This window comes from Budorcas taxicolor, chromosome 14, assembly GCF_023091745.1.
Source record: "Budorcas taxicolor isolate Tak-1 chromosome 14, Takin1.1, whole genome shotgun sequence".
NCBI classification, from domain to species: Eukaryota; Metazoa; Chordata; class Mammalia; order Artiodactyla; family Bovidae; genus Budorcas; species Budorcas taxicolor.
The window spans coordinates 16,550,433-16,571,699 of record NC_068923.1 but is presented as its reverse complement, the minus strand read 5'-3'; the positions used below and the strand labels follow the sequence as shown (position 1 = coordinate 16,571,699).

General features: G+C 59.6%; 1 protein-coding gene across 3 annotated transcripts in view; it reads right to left on the bottom strand.

Moving 5' to 3' along the window:
• The window catches only part of AGO2 (argonaute RISC catalytic component 2), an 82,270-nt gene that overhangs the window by 11,593 nt on the left and 49,410 nt on the right, over nucleotides 1-21,267 (bottom strand). For all 3 annotated transcript variants that reach the window (XM_052652001.1, XM_052652003.1, XM_052652002.1), the window contains exons 3-15: nucleotides 20,056-20,176; nucleotides 14,904-15,085; nucleotides 13,194-13,330; nucleotides 12,563-12,697; nucleotides 11,850-11,937; nucleotides 9,768-9,915; nucleotides 8,970-9,089; nucleotides 8,704-8,826; nucleotides 6,090-6,223; nucleotides 4,256-4,440; nucleotides 3,037-3,196; nucleotides 843-933; nucleotides 133-327 (exon numbers count right to left, since the gene is read on the bottom strand). In XM_052652001.1, coding sequence (XP_052507961.1) covers nucleotides 133-327; nucleotides 843-933; nucleotides 3,037-3,196; nucleotides 4,256-4,440; nucleotides 6,090-6,223; nucleotides 8,704-8,826; nucleotides 8,970-9,089; nucleotides 9,768-9,915; nucleotides 11,850-11,937; nucleotides 12,563-12,697; nucleotides 13,194-13,330; nucleotides 14,904-15,085; nucleotides 20,056-20,176 — 1,819 coding nt within the window. The remainder of the gene's footprint in view (nucleotides 1-132; nucleotides 328-842; nucleotides 934-3,036; nucleotides 3,197-4,255; nucleotides 4,441-6,089; nucleotides 6,224-8,703; nucleotides 8,827-8,969; nucleotides 9,090-9,767; nucleotides 9,916-11,849; nucleotides 11,938-12,562; nucleotides 12,698-13,193; nucleotides 13,331-14,903; nucleotides 15,086-20,055; nucleotides 20,177-21,267) is intronic.

The window sequence follows — 21,267 nt, the reverse complement described above, 5'->3', positions numbered from 1 at the left end:
GCACGCCCCACCCCTACTACACAGTGACCAGATAAACCTGGAGGCAGAACAGAAACCCGAAACGCCCTATTGCAGAGGGACGGGGAAGTGCAGACACAGAGAGGAGGGCGGAGGCAGCGAGGCAGTGCCCACCTGCTGGAACTGCCCCTCGGAGACACCGTCGCGGTAGAAGATGATGCGGGTGGGCTTGAAGCGCGTAGACTTGTAGAACTGGATGAGCAGCTCGCGCACCATGGCCGCCAGGTCCTGGATGATCTCCTGCCGGTGCTGCTGCACGCGTACGGTGGCACAGTAGCGGTTCGGGTGGGCGTCCATGCTGCCCACGACCTGCAGGGCAGCGGGGTCAGCAGGCGCCCCGAGGGCCAGTCACGGGCAAACCCACCACCTTTACGCGTCTTCTGTGTGTGCGGCCCTGGTGTATATGAATGCGTCCCCAAGAATGTAAGTTTGCCCAAGGGACCTAATAAAAAACTCAACGACTGTTCAGAACCCCTCTTCCACTTATAATCAGATGAGGCTGAATTACATCAGCCCAGAGGTGGCCCCTGGAGAGCCTGACAGTGCGCAAAACTCTACTAAGCACATTGTTTTCCCCAAGCCAGGTGCACAGCCACACGCAACACCCCAAGGCTCCCACCCCCAGCAGTGAGGAGTGTACCCCAGGAAAGCTGGCCTGAAAGCAGTTGCCTGCAGGTGCCAACCAGTGGGAACAAGTCAGCAGGCTGGGCACAGGACCGCACTGGGCCAAACCACTGTGCTTTCATCGCTAATCAGACAATCACAGAGATGCTGGACAGGTAGGAACGCACATGGACAGAGGGACTGTGGGAAGCGATACTCACGGCAGCAATGGATGGCTTCTTCCCATCCCCGGCGGGGGGGTGAGTGACATCTGCCCCCAGAAAGATGACGGGCTGCTGGAACACTGGAGGCCTGCGGGGGAAGCAAGTGTAAGGGGCCACGGCTTGGGGACGCCGCCCGGACCTCTCAGGACATGGGCACCAGCCCTACTCTGGGGCTCTGCTTTAAAGACTCCTTATCTCTCTGACACAGACAGAGAACGTCTGATGGGGACAAAGAGGCTCGGGGTGAGACCTGCTGCAGAGTGACCCAGAGCGGGAGAGGCTGCAGGCAGCGCACACTGCACGAGGGAGGTCAGGTGCGGACAGCCGCTGAGGCTGCGCCCAGGGACGGGAGGGCTCTCCCCGGGGAGGTGACCGAACGTTTCCGAGATAGTTGCGTCCACAGAGTCCAAGGTCTGCAGCCAACCCTGGACCTGCGGCCACACTGCAGGGCGCCTGGCAGCCTCATCGCTCTCTACCCAGCACCCCAGTGTCTCCAGACACAGCCACATATTCTCGAGGGGGTGAATGTGTCCCAGTGGGGAAGCATGGAGCTAGGCTGTTCTCCCAGGGTCTTCTAAATGCTGGCCACACTCCAGCAGTCACCCCCCCAAAGAGGCAGTGTTGGGGGCCCCGTTCTCCAACAGCTGGTGGGCCCCAGCCTCACTGGCTGTGCGACCGAAAGCCTTCTTGATGCCTCATCCTTCTCTCCTCCCGGACTCACGTGCTGCCCAAGTGCCCTGCACCGAGCCCCCCAGGCCCCACAGCTTTTCCTCTTGCCCTCCCCTTCCTCTGATGGGTCCCGGGTGCACCCACACACGCAGTTCTGACTCACACTTTGAACTGGCACAACCACAGCAGCCACTGGACAGTCCACTCTGCCCCCCCGGCTCCCCGGCACGCCTGGCAGCAGAGCTCTGGGATTAGCTGAGCCCGTCTCCTGCCTCCAGACCGGGCCTCATGCTGCCATGGCAACAGGACTGCTCTCTGCAGGGTCACCTGCACCCTGCTCACGTCCCCCAGCCCTGCGGCCGAGAGCCTCACACCTCGCCACACCTGGCTGGTCGGTGCTGTGTGGCAGCCATGCACGGGCTCCCCGCCACCCTTTCCTGGGCTCCAGAGCTGTCGCCTCGCTTCCACGACCTTCCAACCCTGCACCCCCCAGGGCCCAGGCCTGGCTGTCCTTCCTGTCTACACTGCACCCCGGGGTGCTCTCCAGCCCACAAGCTCTAACTACCACCCGCACGTGAGGAGCCCTAAACAAGCCTCTCCAGCACAGGCTCCCCCCAGCCCGCCCCTGCACCCCTGCTTCAGCTGGCGTCACCTCATCGCTCCCAGAGCCCAGGGTGGGGCAATCTAGACTCTCCTCTTCCACTCACAGACCAAACCCTTCCTCTCAGCGAGCCGGGCAGCTCCATTGCCAAAACACCCACGGCTCTGGGCTCCCCCGGCCTAGCTCCCACCAGCGGCTCTCCTGGGACGATGCCGGCGGGCCTAGCCCTCCTGTCTGTCCAGAGCTGGGGTCGCCTTTCAGAACAAGGTCAGCAGGGCTGCTCCTGTGAACCTCCCCAGTGGCTGCGTTCCCCTGGAGCGAGTGCCAGGCCCCCAGGCTCGCCCCTCGGTCTCTGAGCAGAATGACCGCCACGCTCCCAGCAGGCAGGCTGCCCCAAGGCCCTTGCGCGGCCTGCACCCTCTGGAGCAGGCTGCTCCCGGTGTCCACACAGCCCTGCCCCAGTGCCCAGTCTGCACCATGCCACCTCCTCCATGAGGCCCTCACCCTTCTGGGCTCCCTTCTGCTGTATCACTGCTGCTCAGCCCCCAGAGCCTGGCCCTGGCCTGGGGTCGACAGCACCGCCTCCTGCTCTGGAAGCCCCCTGTCCTAGCGCTGACCGTAGGGCACTTGGGGCGCTGGTGCGGCCCTCCTGTCTACACGGCACTAGCCACACAGCTGCCACATCTCACATGCGGGACCCACCTCCGGATGGGGTCAGAAAGCCCTTCTCCTTGGGCCGGCACCAGTCCTCAGGGGCCTTGGACACCGAGACCAGGAGCAGCCAAGACCCTCGTCCTACTCACTTCTTGCGCCTGCCAAGCCCGGGACAGCACTCGGCATAGCTGAGCAGAGCCACCCCAGCATCGCCCTGCCCAGGGTGTCACCACAGCTGCCCCGTGCATGGCAGAGGGCCAGCCTCACCTCCCCTGGGGCAGCAGGATGTTGTTCACGCCGCCCAGTTTGACGTTGATTTTCAGACAGAGGTTGGACAGGGTCTGTGGCGTGGTCCTTTGCACGTTCTTCATCTGCACACACTGCGTGGCCATGCCCAGCACCGTGTCTCCCACACGCTTGACCTCGGCTGTCGAGAGAATGGGGTGCTCAGCATGGCTTCCCGGAGCTCCTCTGCCCACCCCGTGCGCCTGACACACACACGGCCAAGCCCAGACCCAGCTCCGTGCCAGTTGCGGGGCGTCCCCCACCGGCTCAGGGAGGCCTGCTCTCAGTCAGGGGCGTTCCTGCAACTTCTCCAGGGCACAGGGCAGTGTGCACAGGGCCAGGCTGGAAACCAGGCACTCGGGTCAGCAAGCAAGTGCTTGAGTAATCAAAGATATAAACCCCTGAATCCTTGGTCCCTGGCCAATACAAACCCGACGCCAAAGTGCTCTCCAGGCCTACACCCCCTCCATTCTGGGTTCTCTTGTGAAGCGAGTGGGCAACTGCTCTCTGGACAGGCCAGCAGAGACGGGAGACCCTGGGAAAAAAGTCACCTGGGCTTCCTCCTGCTCCTGGATGCAGAGCCCATAGGAGACGGGGAAGCCAGTCAGTGAGCCAATCGCGCCTCTCTTCCCTCTTCCCCATGGTGCCCACACACCTCCTGCACAGGGCCTCCGGTTCCCACCGGGCTTCCAGCAGACCCACAGGCACCCACCTCCCCATCGCTTGCCTACACCCGGGAGCTTCCCCCACCAGGGCCTGGGACTCCATCCCAGGGCTTGGAAACTCTGAGCTAGGTGGAAGTGCAACCGGCCTTCTGGCAGAAAGGACTCTGATCAAATCCCAGAGGATTCTAAGATGGCACGGCTCACAAGAGGAGGGCCAAGTCCCAAATAGGAGCTGAGGACTGCCCCCGCCCCTCCGAGGGGATTACTGCGTGCATATCGCGTGACCATTCTTCATCCAGCCGAAGTCTGTGTCCGCAGCGGACAAGGTAACTGCACGCCTGCCGCATCCCGCACCCCCTCGGGACACCCATCTCGGGGAACCGGGGCCTCAGACGACACTGCCAAGGTGGCCCTGGGCACGTGCATGCCACAATCAGACACCACCTGGTCTCACTCAGACACAGGCCTCTCCTGGGTGTGGCAGAGGCCGCACCGCACACCCATAGGGCCAGGGCCGGGGCAGCACCAAGACCTACCGTAAACGGGGGTCTTCCCCGGCAGGATGACCACCACCAGCTGCAGGCCAGCGTATGTGTTCTTCAAGTGCCGGAACATGGGCTCCACGCTGTCCGCCCCCTGGGCATATTTACAGAAGCACGGCTGGCCCTGGATGGGCATGCCCGCGTCTCTCGAGATCTTTCTGAGCTGCTCCGTGAAGGACCTGGAGGAGCAGGGTCGTTACATGAAGAAGAACCCAGAGTGCCGATGATCCAGACCCACGAGAGGCCCTGAGAAAGGGCAATATTAACCGATCCAGACCCCAGGTCGTTTTCATTGAGCTGAGTCCCTGCTGAAGCCCGAGACGAGGGTGTTTCAACAAGACAATGTACAGAGGCTGCCGACGTGCTCAGCACACAGGTCCCTGAAAAGTCAGGATGTAACAGGAGATGCCGTATCGTGGCCTCGCCGCCCCCACCAGCTGTGACCCTCCCAGGCAGCGACAGGACTGTTCTTTTACAGTCGGGCACAAACAGCTGCCGCCTACTTGCCCGCAGACGCCGAGCACTGTCAGGGCAATGAGAGCCATGAACTGACTATCCCTTTGGATTCCCCCGGTTTATCCCATGCGCACAGCTTGGACTCAGATGACATGGCCACGGGAGAAAACAAGACAGCCCGCGGCTAAGAGCAGCACCAGCAGCTGCGGCCGTCACAGGCGGGGCGGGGGAGACGCGCCACAGCTTCCATTTTAGCGCAGGGACAGAAACATCCCAGCCTTTTACGATAAAGCGAGGATACGCCGCCCCACCCCAGCCAGTTAGCGCCCAGCCTCCAGTACGTTAGTGCAGGTGAAGAAACGCACAAGCGTGAATCTGCGTCTACGCCCACGGTGCACCTGCCCTGGGGCCACCTGGCGCCAGGAGAAATGACACAAGGGCCCCAGACAGAAGCGGGGAGGCAGCCTGAGGTCAGACTGTACACCCCATCCCTCCCCGCTCTCTCTGCCGGCGGTGTGGGAGAAAGGGCCCCGGCCCTTATGCCAGCTCTCCAGAACGCCTAGAGCTGCAGCTCCCTGGGACCAAGGCCGGCTCAGACGCCCACCGGCGACTCCCTGCCCTGAGGGCCCCTCCTACTCCCTCCCAAGGGAGGTGGGAGGCACACGCCCTCCATTCCCTGTTAGGTTTTGGCTGCTTGGAGAAGCCTGGGCAACCAAACTACGTTTATGGTGCTGCTTTCAAAGTGTCTGACACCGGGTCAGGTTGGTCTGATATAGAAACATGAATCTAAAGTGCTTTTAAAACCAGTGCTAGCTCAGTGAACTCAACTTTCTCCTTTGCCACTTATTGGGCTTGGCTGTTAAAGAACCCGCCTGCAATGCGGGAGACCCAGGTTCGACTCCTGGGTTGGGAAGATCCCCTGGAGAAGGGGTAGGCTACCCACTCCAGTATATTTGGGCTTCCCTGGTGGCTCAGCTGGTAAAGAACCCGCCTGCAATGCGGGAGACCCCAGTTCTATTTCTGGGTCGGGAAGGTCCCCTGGAGAAGGGAATGGCTACCCACTCTAGTATTCTGGCCTGGAGAATTCCATGGACTCTACAGGCCACAGGGTCGCAGAGTCAGACCCGAGTGAGCAGCTTTCACTTTCACCGTACACTTGCTCACTTACTGTTTTCTCTCATAACCTGCTGCACCTCTGCACCCTCACTCCCACAGCAAGTCTGAGAAGCAAAGCTCCCCCTTCCTGACAGGCCCACCCTGAGCAACGCCCTCTGCCAGGCCCCGCCCTCCCCTCGGAGGCTGCCACCTGCTCCACTCGGAGCAGGCCTCCCCACACCCACCCCGGGACCGTGAGCCCGGCCGGCAGCCTTACTTGAGGTGCACCTCCGTGCACTGGCGCTGGGGGGCGAAGCAGGCGATGGCCCACACCTTGATCTCAATGCCCGTGTGGAACTGCTTGTTCCTCATGTCCCACACGCCCTGGACTGGGGTGGCAATCGCCTTATTCTGCAAATGGCAAGACGTTCAGAATGAGAAGAAAACAGCCCTCTGACCCTGGGTTTTGTCACTGTCCCCACTGTGGCTGGTCCCCAAGCAGAGGGAGCCTCCTGCGCCCGAGGACCGGGCCTGTGTGCAGCCTCCAGTGCTGAGTAGCCCCACGCCGTGGGGGCCTACAGGGGCACCAGTGCTCACAGGAGGGCTGGGCGGACGCACAGACCAAGGACGGAGGGACGGAGAGAGGGGGTGGGGGAGGTGAGCTGGGCGGAGGGTGGCTGGAGGGCAAGCAGAGGGATGGAGGGGGGGTAGCGGGAGCACGGAGGGCCCAGAGCCCCACCCACCCTCACAGGTAGCCTGCAGGAACAGGAAGGCCTCCTGTGTCAGAAACAAGGATTTTCCCTCCGCCAGGACCAGCCAGGGCAGCCAGGGCAGCCAGGGAAGGGCACGGAAGCAGGGCGCTTCTCCCAGCCCCATGAGTGGGGACCGAGCCACACCCCCGTGTCCTGCTCCCCACCGCCCGCCACTGCTCAAGCTACTCCCATTTGAGAACAGAAACAACAGAAACGCATCTGCTTGATTCTGTCATCTCTCCACCAGAAAGGACCAGGGCTCAACACTGACTGTCACCTAAGGAATCTGTTAACTGCCTCCAGGTGACACTGGAGTTCGAGGGACTGGGAGGAAGGGCCGCTGGAAGGAGCAGAGCCGTGGGCCTAAGGCCCTGCGGGGCTCAGTGTGTCTCAGTTGCGGTCATTTACTCCATTTTTCTAATGGAAAACACTTTTTTATTTTTCTTACTAAAGTAATACAAATATACGGTAAAAGTCAAACGTTACAGAAATGAATGTTTCATATTTTTTTCTAAACTAGCACCCTGTTCTGGCCAGCCTCCTTCTGTAAGAGAGCGAGCCGCCACCACGTGTGGGCTGTTGTCAGACCCTAGACATCAGCGAATGTTGCCGGGGGACATTTAATGTTTTGTCTGACAGGACAATGGGTAGGGCCGGTGATGAGACGTGTTTGCTCCCACTATTATGTTTAAGAGATTTAGAAAAATTTGTTCATTTAGAAGCATGAAAAACTTCGAATCCTTAGGATTCTAACATTCCTGCAAGGTTAAAGAGCTGTTTTGTTCTCTAGACGCCTCCTGCCTTCACTAAAGACGCAGGATCTGCAGTCCTGGCTTTACCAGGCCTCACTCCTTCTGGCATGCAAAGGGGAACCCGCCTCCCTGCTGGGCTGCAGGAAGGTAGGAAGGTGCCCTGGGGGCAGTGTCTGGGCTCCCAGGCACACAAGGGGGTTGAGAAGGAGCCAGGGGGCCTCCTGGAGAGAGCAGGGAGCAGCCCCAAACACCCACGGCCCGGCGGGGGGTGGGCGTACCCCCCACAGGGGACTACCTAGCAACACTCTAAAACAATGAGGGAGCCACGTGTCACACGCACTCCAAGACCTCCTTGTGATCTAAGAGAAAACAGTAAGTTAGAAAAGGACAAGGTATAGAAGTGTATTTAATACATTACTATGCACACAAGAAAGAGTGAAAAAAACACATGGGTAATCCCCAGGGTGATTTTACAAAGAGAACTGCCTCCTGGGAGATCAGCTGGGACGTGAGGGAAAAAAGAGATATTTTCCCCTATAATTCTTTGCATTTTTTGAACTTTTAAACATTTTTAGAAATACAACTTGTGTTTTAAAATAAGAAAGGGAAAAACCTGCAAACAAAACAAAATGAAAGCCTGCAACAGGCCCCACTCCACCAGCTGGGACAGGGTCAAGTCAAGCGGAACACAGGTTCCCACGGGTGCTCCCTAATGGACAAACACCATGACTTTTGCTTCTTTCCTCCTTTAGGATCTTAGTTCCCGGACCAGGGATTAAACCCAGGTCCCGGCAGTGAAAGTACCCAGTGCTAACCACTGGACTGCCAGGGAATTCCCGAAGTTGTGACCTTTGAAGCTGCGCTCTACCCCACCCCCCACAACCCCGCCTACCCACCACCTTGCTGGAGAAAACCCCAGCAGAAAAGAAGAATTTCTCATGAGCCCTAAGGGGCTCAAGGGTCAGGATCAAACTGACCAGAGCCAGAGGCCAAACATTTGCATTAACTAAACTGAGGTACTTATTCCCAAATACCACCCAAACAACAGTTAGAAAGCAGAGGCAGCAAGGAACTTGTGGACAATTTATCACTGACCGTGTCCCCCACACACAAAGAACGATGGCTTTAAAAGTCTGGTGGGGTAATAAAGTTTACCTTTAGATAAACAAAAGGGGGTCTCGGGAAACTTTAAAGGGTCAAGGAGACCAGTCCTCTATGAAGCCCAACAGCTGTTACAGGTTCACACAGGAGCAGGAAGGACACTACCTTGACCATGGTCTACACCTCTAGGGGTGAGGAAGTGGGTTGGACGCTCTTGCTTCACGGTCAGCATTCGGACACACACTCCCAACACCCACAGAACAGCCCCGCCCAGCCTACCACCTACCCTGCCCCCGTAGAGGATGGAGGGTGGCTGGAGGACCCGTCCGGTCACGTCTGTCATCTCATCTTTTACCATGATTCCAAATTCACGAACGTAAGGATCTGTATTGAAACTGGCACTTCTCATCTTGAAAGGGAAGAGAGAAGAGGCTCAGAGTTGGGGGGCAATGTTGGCTTCCTTCCAGAAGCTGCCACTGTCCAGAGCGCCAGGGTGCCATGCCCGGGGACCCTGTCCCCACCCGAGGCCTGCACCAACAATGGGACGCTCACCAGCTTGCTAATCTCTTCCTGCCGATCGGGGGCTGACCTGGCAGTTGCTCTAATCATGGTTGAGGTCTGATTGTCGGTCAGCTTTTTTATACATCTCTGTCCCGCCACTATGTTACAGACCTGCGAGGAAACATGAGAGCTGGGGTCAGCAGCGGGCTGGGGGAGTGGGCGGGTCTGGGGCTGAGCACAGACACTGGTGGGGCAGGGGCGGGGATTTGTTCCTGAGATCCACTAGGAACGGCAGCCCTGAGGAGGCCCTCCAGTCTCCAGCAGAACCCCCCAAGGAAATCCGGTGTAACACAGACACAGCCTAGGGACAGCGCAGGGGACCAACACGGCCGCAGGGCGGGCGGGCCTGGGGCTTCAGCACGGCTGTGTGGACCCAGTCCTCAGACAGGAGCGTAAGCAGAGCTTCCTGGGAAGGGAAGCTGTCTACCTTCTGGGCACAGACGGGAAAAACCCAACCATGGCCCAGATGTTCGAGCAACCAGACAAGCACTGAGAATTTAAAACGCTAACAGAAAACAGTTAGAACTCGGGCCTCCATTTCAGCATTTGATCTTTTCCCAGGCAATTATTTTTCAAACCAGTAGTGGATTTTACACTTCCTGTGCCAGGGGTCTGCTGGGCACACATACACATGATCCTGACCTTCACACAAATCCTGTGAGTTACCAAATCCATCTTATTAATGTGAAAATTGAGGCTGGACCACGTCTGTGAACCTGCCCGAGGTCCCACAGTGGCGGGAGTCACAAAGTCTGGCCCAGCCCACAGGGACAGAGGGCGGGGGCTTGCCTCCAGGGGAAGGTAGGTGTGTTTCTGCTCCTGTCCGACTTGTAAACACGGGAGGTGGGGGTAGCGCAGAACCAGCTTGTGCCTGTCCTTGAAGTACTGGGCCACCGTGCACTCCACTGTCTGCCCGCTCTCCTGCTGCAGCGGGAACCTACGGGAGAGAGACAGCTCAGGCCTAGAGTCCGCCCCGGGCCCCACGCACCTGCTCACGCAGCCTTCCTGGGTCTGCTTTCTCAGGGATGGAAGAGGCGGAGGGCCACCCAAAGCAGTCAAAACCACACCATGCCCTCTGGGTCATCGGGAACATCCCCAAGTCCCAAACTTTAATCTCCAGAGTCAGAAAGAGAAGAATACCCCCACGCTCACGATAAGCAGCAAGCACAAGAGGCACCTACATCTAGGGGACATGGAAAGGATCCGGACAAAGGCAAAGCCAGGAAGAACGGCCCGTGCGCATTCCAGGCCGCCTCTCACTGACTCTGAAAGTTGTTCGCAGGCTGCGTGCTCCAAGAGCCCGCCCCAGACAATCTGAGACCTTCCAGACAGGATGGCAAAAGGGATAAGCCGAGTCTGCTTGGACCTCTGCAGTCACACAGGCTGGGCTGGGGACAAGGGTGCCGGGCACGGGGACCAGGACACAGGCCCACCCTGGCCGCCTGCTGCACGAGGCCCTGGGCGCCCTGCTATAAGCGGTGCCCAGAGACACACCGGTGCTTCTCCTGGAATGACCACAAAATAAACTCAAGTCCTCACTAGACCCAGGAGGCCTCCAGGTCGGGTGCAGGGGGCCACACGCTTAGACAGCAGGGCACCCGTGCGTCCAGGACACCTACTACCTCGACGGGGGCCCCACCTGCCTGTGCTGTGATGGGGCACCTGCAGAGGCCGAGTCCAGGCGTGTCCACTCGCGCCCACCACCCCGCCTGGCCCCTGCTCAGTGCAGAGGACTGGACAGTGAGCCCACACGGCCCTTGTCGCGCTGGTGACATTCAAGGAGAACTGCTGGGGAGTCCCCGGGAGTTCCCACCCACCCCACCACATCCAATCTCATCCCCACTCCTGCCTCCAACAGGACAGATTTCATAATTTCATCCCACGATGTGAAGTATGGATCGACTAAGCCAAAGGGGCACTTCCAGAACTCACCATGCAGAGTCTGGACTTGTGAGTGACAGAGAAGGCCCCAGAGGGGCTGGGGGGAGTCTGAAGGGATTTATGTTTGGTGGCTGGGGGGAGCCTGGAGGGAGTCGCGTGCGGTGGCTGGAGGGAGCCTGGAGGGAGTCGCGTGCGGTAGCTGGAGGGAGCCTGGGGGGAGCCTGGAGGGACTCGCGTGCGGTGGCTGGGGGGAGCCTGGGGGACTCGCGTGCGGGGGCTGGGGGGAGCCTGGGGGGAGCCTGGATGGAGCCTGGGGGGAGCCTGGGGGGACCCGCGCCCAGTGGCTGGGGGGAGCCTGGGGGGAGCCTGGATGGAGCCTGGGGGGAGCCGGGGGGACCCGCGCCCGGTGGCTGGGGGCAGTCGGGAGACTCACGTCTGGTGGCTGGAGGGAGCCTGGGGGGAGCCGGGGGGACCCGCGCCCGGTGGCTGGGGGCAGTCGGGAGACTCACGTCTGGTGGCTGGGGGGAGCCTGGGGGGAGCCTGGGGGGAGCCTGGGGGGACTCGTGTGAGGTGGCTGGAGGGAGCCTGGATGGAGCCTGGGGGGAGCCGGGGGGACCCGCGCGCGGTGGCTGGGGGCAGTCGGGAGACTCACGTCTGGTGGCTGGGGGGAGCCTGGGGGGAGCCTGGATGGAACCTGAGGGGAGCCTGGGGGGAGCCTGGGGGGAGACGGGGGGACCCGCGCGCGGTGGCTGGGGGCAGTCGGGAGACTCACGTCTGGTGGCTGGAGGGAGCCTGGGGGGAGCCTGGGGGCAGCCTGGGGGGAGCCGGGGGGACCCGCGCCCGGTGGCTGGGGGCAGTCGGGAGACTCACGTCTGGTGGCTGGGGGGAGCCTGGGGGGAGCCTGGATGGAACCTGGGGGGAGCCTGGGGGGAGCCTGGGGGGAGCCGGGGGGACCCGCGCGCGGTGGCTGGGGGCAGTCGGGAGACTCACGTCTGGTGGCTGGCCGGCCTCCGGGTCACGTTGCACACGCGGTACTTCCTCTTCATCTGCCCGCAGTGTGTTATCTCCACCTTTAGACCTGAGGACACAGAGCGGCTGGGCTTCAGCACCAAGACTCGGCCTGGCCTGTCGCGACACCCCACCGACAGACCACTGGATTTCAGGGGACCGTCACCTGCAGACCCACGCTGAGGGCCTGGGCCGTCTCACCCGCAGGGGTGCCTGAGGCCTGACGAGGCCTGAGGCCTGTGCTCAGAGACAATGGATGACGTGGGCTCTGCTGAGAGCGTGGTGTCCGTGCCCATGGCCTTCTGTGCTTCCTGTGGGGATATTTTTAGCAGAAAACCCTGCTGCTGGCCTCTGTATACCCCCGGGAAGGACAGGTGCTGAGGGCTGGGCTCCGGGGTGTTCCAGCAAGCAGGAGGACCCAGCCCGACCACGGTGCCCTGGACTGCACTTCCTTGAGTGGAGACCAAGCTTGATGATTACAGACACCCCAAGTGGTGAGGAGCCAATGTTCCGGAACATCTGAGACGCTGGTTAAGTCCTGAGGCCACCCTGGGCTGCTCTCTTCCGTGCTCAGACGTCACGGGCCACCCTGTCCCTGTGTTGATGAGTCTGACATCGACTGCCCCCGCCTCTAAGGAGAAATGTGGGCCCCCTTGGCCGTGTGCCCCTCAGGTCTAAGGCAGGCAGCTGCTTACCTTTGATTTCTTTGGTAAACTTGACCCTTTGGGAATCTGTCAGAGGTTTCTGTTGTTCTTCAATACTTTTAAAATCCAAGACTTCACAAACAAACTCAATGACTGGCTGTGCCTTATAGAACGCCGTCGCTGAGACTGTGGACGGGAAGAGAAGACGTGACGAGGTCTGCCTGGCGTAGCCCCCTGCACGGCAGAGCCCCCGGCCAGGCGGGAGGGCACCTGGCTTCCGTGCCCCCCGCCTGTGGAGCGGACTCGGAGCGGGGGTGTGGCAGCGGGGACTTGCGCTGGGGCAGGGACTGCCACTGCCCATCCCGGCCAGGGCGGCGCTAGGGGCCGGAGGCGGCTTCGGTCACCTCTGAGTGAAGTAAAGCTGGGCTCTACAGCCACAAGCCGTGGGTTTTCTGGCAGTGTCTGACCACCTCCTGGCCTCTATCTCGCTGAAGTTTATCCAACACAAGGGCAGCTGGGAGCCCCCTGCAGCACCCTGAGCCAGCCTCTGGGGAGGGGGCCCCACAGAGGCTCTGATGGTCGAGCCTCAGCGCTGCTGTCCTCGCTCACAAGCAGGTGTGTGCGGAGCTGGCCTCAGGGGCCCTCCCCCTGAGCCCCACCCTGGGACCGGGGCTCTGCTTACCATCGATATTCAGCATCATCTTCCAGAGAGAAGGCCGGACGGACTGATGGAAGCCAAACCACACCTCTCGGCCCCCGCCCAGCGGGTTGGAGCAGCCCTCAGATGCCGTGAAGAAGGAGCGGCCCACGGGGGTGTACCTGGAACAGGAGCTTCATCTAGGGGGGCCGGCGGGCACACACCCTGAGGATGGCCAATGTGCAGGGGACATGCGGGACAACGTCCCCCCGAGAGCTGAGGGCACGTGGCCTGGTCCTGCCTCCCATTTCCCGCAGGACCTCCCACCTCGATGCCTCGCCTGCAGCCAGCACTTCACACCTTTCTCGGGCAGGGTGGGCAGGGGTGCAAGTGCAGGTGACCGCGGTCAGCCAGCTAGACAGGCGCTTCCTGGGCCTCAGGGCATCTGGCGCTGAAGGCCAAGGACCTCTCGTAGACCAAGTCCCCGGGCCATGCCCGCTCCGCTCAGCTCCTCCACAGGGCGGAGAGGGAGACGCTAAACTCAGATCTCGCTTGGGGATGGTGGGTCTGCGTGTGGAAGGATCCACACCCCTCCCGGGGCCAGTTCCCACTGGGGCTCAGAGCTAGAGGCCCCCACACTCTCAGGGCAGCGGTCAGCGGCTGTGGCATCGCTGAGGGTCCCCAAGGGAAGACCCTGCTGCCTGCAGACGCAGCCGCCAACCAGACACGCGGCCCGCTCTCTACCTCCCCTCAGACGTGCTTATCCTGCCTCTTTCTCCACTTTCCCCAAAGACTTTCCTCCTGATGATAAAGGTAACTTGGTGATTAATTCAGAGGGATTTGGTGAGGGGAGAGAACCATCACAGCAATTCCTGCTGCTCATTTGAAAAATGGATTTGACATTTTGGCAACAACCCTTAGGAGTTGTTCCCTGCCCTGACGGACAGCCTGCCCTATCTGCAGAACAGCAGGGCACCCTGTGAAAACCCACCCGGCCCTTCAAGGCGCCTCCTCTTACACTCACATCTCAGAGTTCTGGTCAGGGTTGGGAAAGTGCAGTTTGGAGGTTCATTTCAGTTTCAAGTGTTCCTTCTTTTACTTAATCATTCAAACAGTTCCCGAGGTCCCACTGTGCGGGATATATGCGGAAGGAAGAGGCGATCCCGGGAGAAGCCCAAGCTCCCGCACGGGGACCTATTCAACTCTTGGGCCTCTGTCTGGTCAATTACAAGCCATCCAAGTGTCCCAGCAGGTTCAAATGCAGTGATTAGTGGGGGTAAAACCCCACAGGATAGAGCCAAAGTGGGAAACCCCCAGGGTCCTGAAAGGCTCCTCCACATGGCACAGGCCAGCTGAACACAGAGCTGGAACATGGGCGCGCAGGCGACCGAGAAACGGGACCCATCTCACATGACCGGTGGAGCGACCGTGCGCCCAGAGTCAGGGAGTGTGTGCCTGTCTTGGGACACAGGGAGCGGGTGAGGGCAGCTGCTGGGGGATCCTGGGCGATTCTTCTTTCTCCGGTGGAACTGTGTGTGCCTGAGAGTGCTTTCTCCACCTCTGTGTGCCCAAGACTCCGCCAGCTCACTTTCCTGGCAGGCACTGCTGCTCTTGCCCTATAAACCCGGGTGTGTCACCACCCGGAGCCCCAGGCCCAGCGCATCCTGGGAGAGCAGATTCACATTCTCAGGAAATGGCGGCGTCGGAGGCAGACCCTCCTGCTCCTCTGGCCCCCACCCCACGGGCGGTCCTCACCTCATGGACGGCAGATGCCTCATGACCACGTCCAGGGCCTGGATCGTCTCGAAGGGGACGCTGGGCAGCCGCCCCGAAAGTGCATCGTGTAACGCCTGTAAGCTCACGCAGGACACCCACTTGATGGACACCTTGAAGATGCGGTCCTTCCCTTCTCCCGGCAGCGTGACCTCCAGCTCCACCTGGGAGGGGACCCGAGCACACGGCTACTCACGCGTTCTGAGGAAGCCAGTGGGGAGCTTTCACGGCCCCGGAAGGCGCCTCCCCGTGGCCAAGCCAGCCAAGCACAGTTTCCGCACAAGTTTCCCCACTCAGCCCCGCTCAGCTCCTCTACAGGGCGGAGAGGGCGACGCTGAGCTCAGACCTCGCTTGGGGGTGATGGGTCTGCATGTGGAAGGGTCTGCACCCCTCCCGGGGCCAGCCGGCTTCCAGAGCACCCGCGGTCAGGGAGACTCAGCCGGTCCTCCACCCAACGGAACAGGGATGGGTGTGCCGCCCCTTCCGACCCAGAGGTCCCGGCCTCCCAAGCCTGAGCAGATACACAGGGGCGCGGGAGCCAGGGGTCAGCATTGCCGGGGGCTGGGCGGCTTCTGTGAGGCGGAAACCCCAGGACGGGGAAAGCGGGACGCAGGCATAAACAAGGCTGTTCTTGGGACGGAGGAAGGGGGTGCGGGCAGCTCTCTGGGGGTCCTGGGCAGTTATTCTTTCTCGGGTGGGGCTGAGAAAACTGCAGAGGATGTGGGGTGGGGGGGTTCCTGTTTCCTGGGTCTCTGAGTCCATAAGCTAGTTCTGCAGTGCATAAATCATGAGCATGAGCCTTCTCAGAACAGACTCGAGACAAAACAGAGCAAGACACTAACAATGATCGAGATGGACGGATGTTTGCAACCTTTCTGTCCGATTAGACTTGTCTCCAGTGCGACGTGGGGAGACCACAGTCACTCAGTGGAGGATGTGGACAGTGGGGACATCATACCCCAGGCTCAGCCTCGAGCAAACAGGCCGCAACGCTGCTGGAGGGCTGTCGGTGCCCACCTGTGCACAGAAGTGCCGTGGGACAGCATCACCAGGGCCAAGAAGGCAGAGAAAGCAGCTTCAACCACCACCATGAAAGCGCAGGCGGGGGCCAGTGTCAGAGGCCCTGCCACTCACACGTGATGACAGCGGTGGCGGGGGGGGGGGTGCTCATTCTCACTCTCGCCCCACCCCCAACGCCTGCACTATCCCTCCGCTCACCCCCCGCCCTTCGGGGAGCGCTGCCTGTTAGACTGCTACCCGCCCTCAGACACCCCAGAGCAGCAACCAGACCACATGGAGCCCCGCACATCTATGACTCATGCAGGCCCCAAACCAGACATGGCCCGGGCTCCGTCCAAGGAGCAGCAGGGTGTGAGAAGGAAGCCCGTTCTTCCCAGTGGATGGATCTCAAGCACCTAACACTGACCAGAAGCAGCTAGCCAGACGGCTGCGACAGTAAGGTTCGTCTCAAGACAGAGGACATGTTAAGGGTGCGCACACAGCCAGCAAGAGCCGTCAAGAGAGCACCAGCTTAACCCGAGTCATCAGGACGGGGACTGTAGGGGCAGCCGGGGAGGGGTGAGTGAGACCGGCAGAGACCCGCGTGTGGCCGCAGAGCGCGGCCAGGAGGTGGTGGGGACTCACACCCGCTCCCTTCACACACTGACTCCAGCGGGCACATCATGCCCACTGTGCTCAGGAACCAGTGCTAAATTAGATGGCTGTTAATGTCATTCTTCAGAAATGCCTCTATAATCCCACCAAGTGGGGATTTGGTGGGGTGTTTCCCTTCAGGAAGAGGTCCTCCTGTTTTCAAGTAGAGTCCAGACCAGCCTCCTCTCAGTCCCCGGCAAAAAGGGAACGGAAGAAGCTCCAGGCTCTGCGACGTTCTCCGTCAGACACGCCTCAAGAGGCCGCACTCTGCAGCCTGACCGGGCAGGCGGCTCCTCCGGGATGCCGTCTATAACGCGGGACAGCGGGCGGCCCCCGGCCTCACAGATGCCGTGCGCCCGAGGACGCCAGCGCACCAGAGCCATGACCAGGAAGATGCCCCCCGCCACCTTCTCACCGTGGGCAGCGTCAGCAGAAGCACCACCGCAGGCCTAGAAAATGGGAGACGGCCCTGAGGGCTGACCTCTGCAGTCAGACAGAAGTCACACGCTGGGTCCTTCCTGTCTGAGTGTCACCGGGGTGACAGAGCAGAGTCCCACCTGGAGCCACCGTGTGGCTGGAGGGAGTACCAGGGAGGGCCGGGAGCACCGCTCGCCACGGGCTCTGCTCACCCAGCCGTCCACAGACCCACAGGGGGAGCACCATGGGCAACAAGCGAACACGCTCCTGGCTGCAACTCACGTCGTGTCCCTACTGAAGACGAGCCAGGAGCAACACCTGCATGGTGAGCAGCCCAGACAGCTCCTTGGTCTCCTGCACGGAGAAGGGAAAGGCGAGCCTGGTGTGCAGGGGCCCTTCAGCCAGCACGGGGTTGGCAGGGAGGAGGAAGGGCTGGCAGGAGAGACGAGGAGTGGAGGACAACAGCTGCCCGCTGGGGGTCCGGGACCCAGGCACGGTGTGGACACCCCAGGCAGCCGCCAGCAGACTGGGGCAACTGGGGACATTAAAGGATTCCCTCTTACTACACAATTGCCTGTGATGCAAAAAAAGTAGTGTATGGAAAAAAGAGCACACATAAAAGGAAAAAAAAAGATGGCTCTTTGCTACAAGATGTAAACGGGTGGGAAGAGAAAAGGGTAGCATCTCACATGAGCTCCCAAACAGAAGAAGACATGAGTTTCTGCATCTTGCAAATACGTGACAGACATTACAGGTCACTGGAAGGAGGGGTCTGGAATCGGGAGACTCCACCCAAACCAGACCCTGAGGCTGTGGTCAGCTTCTCTAAGCCCACTTGAGGAAAGAATGAAGATGGGAGCGCTCCCAGCTAAGAGACACCAAGTGGCTCAGGGGTAAAGAATCTGCCTACCAACGCAGGAGATGTGGGTTCGATCCCTGGGTCAGGAAGACCCCCTGGAGGAGGAAATGGCAACCCACTCCATTGGCAAGTCTTCTTGCCTGGAGAATCCCATGGACAGAAGAGCCTGGCGGGCTACAGTCCAAGGGTCGCAAAGACTTGGACACGAGTGAGCACACATGCAAAGCACCCACCAGGACCTGGTGAGACGCCCAAAGTGCTGCTGTGGCACCAGGCACCCCACGAGCAGCGGTTACGGTGGCAGAGGCGAGCCCTCGGCCTGCAACCGTCGCTGTTAGCATCTGCCAAGTGTGTGCCAGGCCCCTGGCACTGTAACAAGTACTTTAGACCCTGACGCCCCTCCAGGCATGATTTGAGACCAGGAGCGTGGGCATCACCCAGGAGAGCTGCTTAAAGCTGGAGACACCTCAGCCCCAGAACCAGAACCAGCACTTAACAGAGGCCCCAGGGCTACGGGGGAAACACGAAGAATGGAGAAGCCGTCTCAGGGTCCATTCACTCACTGGGGGCGGCACAAGGACCCTGGCAAGCGGCTGCCACACCGCCTTCCATTTTACAGGGTGGCAGGAGAGGCAGCTCACCCGAGGCCCCACCACTACTCAGGGACAGGAATGCACTTGGCTCACACCCACTACCACCCCGGCGCCCGTGTCGACGTCAACAACGACGTGTCTCAGCTCTGACCACCACATATCCTACCCCATCCCTTCTAAAGGAAAATATTCCTCAGGGCCCCCGTACCTAATTATAAATATGAACAGACAACACTGTGAGTAAACTCCCCAGGCTTTTCTTTCTTATACAACTTTAAACAAAAACAAATGTGCAAATTAAACACAAAACTTTATAACTAATACACTTGAAATGGAATGTATTGCATGGAATTCTCTAGGCAAGAAGACTGGAGTGGGTCCACCCCATTCCCTTCTCCAGGGATCAAATTCGGGTCCCCCACATTGTAGGCAGATTCCTTCCCGTCTGAGCACAAGGGAAGCCCCGTTTCAAAGGCAGAGAGCATGTTCATTTGCAAGAGGTGGTTCTGCTCAGCTGACTGGCTGGCATCAGGTCCCCAGAGCCAGGCAGGGCTGGTGAGAGGCAGGCTGTTATCTCAGGGGCCCTCATCACTGCCCCGCCCAGCCTCGGCCCTAACAGAGGCCTCCTATCAGAGAACCGCAATTCCCAGCCGTGCTGCTGGGAGCTGAAACAACCGCCCCTGCTGGCCATCCAGCCCAGTAGAGGAGCTTAGTCATTTTAAGATTATCATTAAAATGCAAAAGCAAAACCACAATGTCCTGTCTGCAGAGAACTTGCAGGTGACAGGGCAGTAGCCTCAGATCTCAGATCCTCTAAGCTCTGAGCTATTTTCCTTCTCAGGGACTCTTTTGGTAAGAGGCTAACTGTGTAGGTCATTCCTGAAGGGAATCAGCTTTTACATTCTTATTGGGATAATTGTTCAATTACTTGTTTGTGTTTTGATGTTGTTCACCACCCCCCCCCCCCACCCCTCAGGACATGTAAAAATGATTTCCACGCCATCTTTGGTCTTCCTCTCTTACAAACAACACCTATCATCAAAGCAGGGCAGCCCAGTGACTGGAAGATGTGCCAAGAAGCGGCAGCTGCTAGGCAGAAGGGTTACTGCTTTTTAAATAAAGCCACAGCAAGGATAAAGACAATAAGGAGAGATGACATGATAATCCAACCACGACTCCCAGGTTGATGAATCATGGCATCACTTTGGACGAATCGCTGGTTACAGCCGAGTGACCGCTTGCTTTTGCTGCCAATGTGGCACCTGTCTACACCTGCACGAACACACTTCTCTCTAGGTCTTCACAGACCCAGCCCATGATGCAGGCTCCTGTCTGGGGTTGGCCTGGAGCATGCGCGTAGGTGTGTGGTTCACATTTAAAAGTTTCATGGTTTCGGCACGTTCTCAGTGTCTCTCTCTGGACTCAGATGACGTCACCCTCTGCCGCCGCAAACCACAGCGCACAGATGATGGTGTGCACGGACCCTACCGTGAAGCACACAACCGCTGGGGGCTCTCTGACCGTGGGGGAAGTGACTCTGCGTTGTGACGAGAGGGACAGCAGGCTTGACCTCTCACACACTGCTCCACCCAACCCGCCTCCGTGAGCTCACCTTATCCCTCCCGATCGGAAGGGGCATCGCTGTGTAGAGATTCTTCCTTCCGTCAAACACTGGTTTCCGATCCCCAAAGATCTGTGTTTTAAAGTGCTGAACCATATGTTCCACTATTTCCCTGAAAAAAGACAGAATTTGAGCAAAACATCAATAAAACCAGGGAAAGGGCATATAAGGATGACATTCTTTTGACACTGGTTTTTAAGCAATTTTGATAAGCCCTGTGACTCATTTTAATAACCTGACTTTCAACTTCCTTCTACCAGAAACCAAACTAGACCCTTGGGTGGTTTACACTCACTCACCCCAAGGCTCAAACACAGGAGAACCCCTTCCACGACCTCACTGTGCAGGCTGAGGGCCCTGCCCCGTGAGGGAGCACCCTGGCCCACAGATACCGGTGGCCGGCGTGGGCTGGCCTCGCACTTCTGTGACCCGTGGCAGAACACGCGCTGGGTGCTGCTGCCTTTTCAGTCTGGGCTCTGGAACAAAGACCCTGAACCTGACATGGAGGTTTGCTGTTGTAAGCGACAGAGATTCTGGGGCTCTCCTCGGGCAGCAGGAAACCAGCGGGCACGAAGCAGCTGTTCTGCTGTGGGGCTCGAGGACCGAACGGGCTGTGAGCCCACCTTGCCCTGCTCTGCCTGCCTGTCCACCCACCAGCCTCTCCGCACACCCGGCACAGCAGCACTGCACGCCCACCTGACTCTGTCAAGGACAGAGGATGGGGAGGCGCGCCGGAGCTCAGCTTTGCTCTAAGCCTCTGCCTCTGCTTCGCTGGCTTCAGGAGGAACGCACCAAGCCTCTAACAGCCACCGAGAGAGCCTGGCCCGGAAGGTATGAAGCCTCCAGGACAGCTGGTGCCACTCTGACCCCATCCCCGCCGCCCCGACCAGCAGCCGGGGTGCAATCTCACCTGCCACTCCACACACTACCCTGGGCCACCCACGACAAGGCAGCCCCTTCCTCCACGCTGTCTCCAGACCACTGCTCCCCAAGCTTTGAGGACCCCATCTTCTTGGTCAAGACTGGGGTCTTGATGGGTCTTCACCATCAACTCAAGGTCCAGATGGCTCTATTGGGACATTCCACCCACATTCAAAGAACAAATCACCCAACCGAATTCAAGTTTATTGTGAACAGAATTAAGAGGGCACACGCCCCAACTTTTCTCTTAAACACGATGAGGTAATTATGGGACAACCTCAC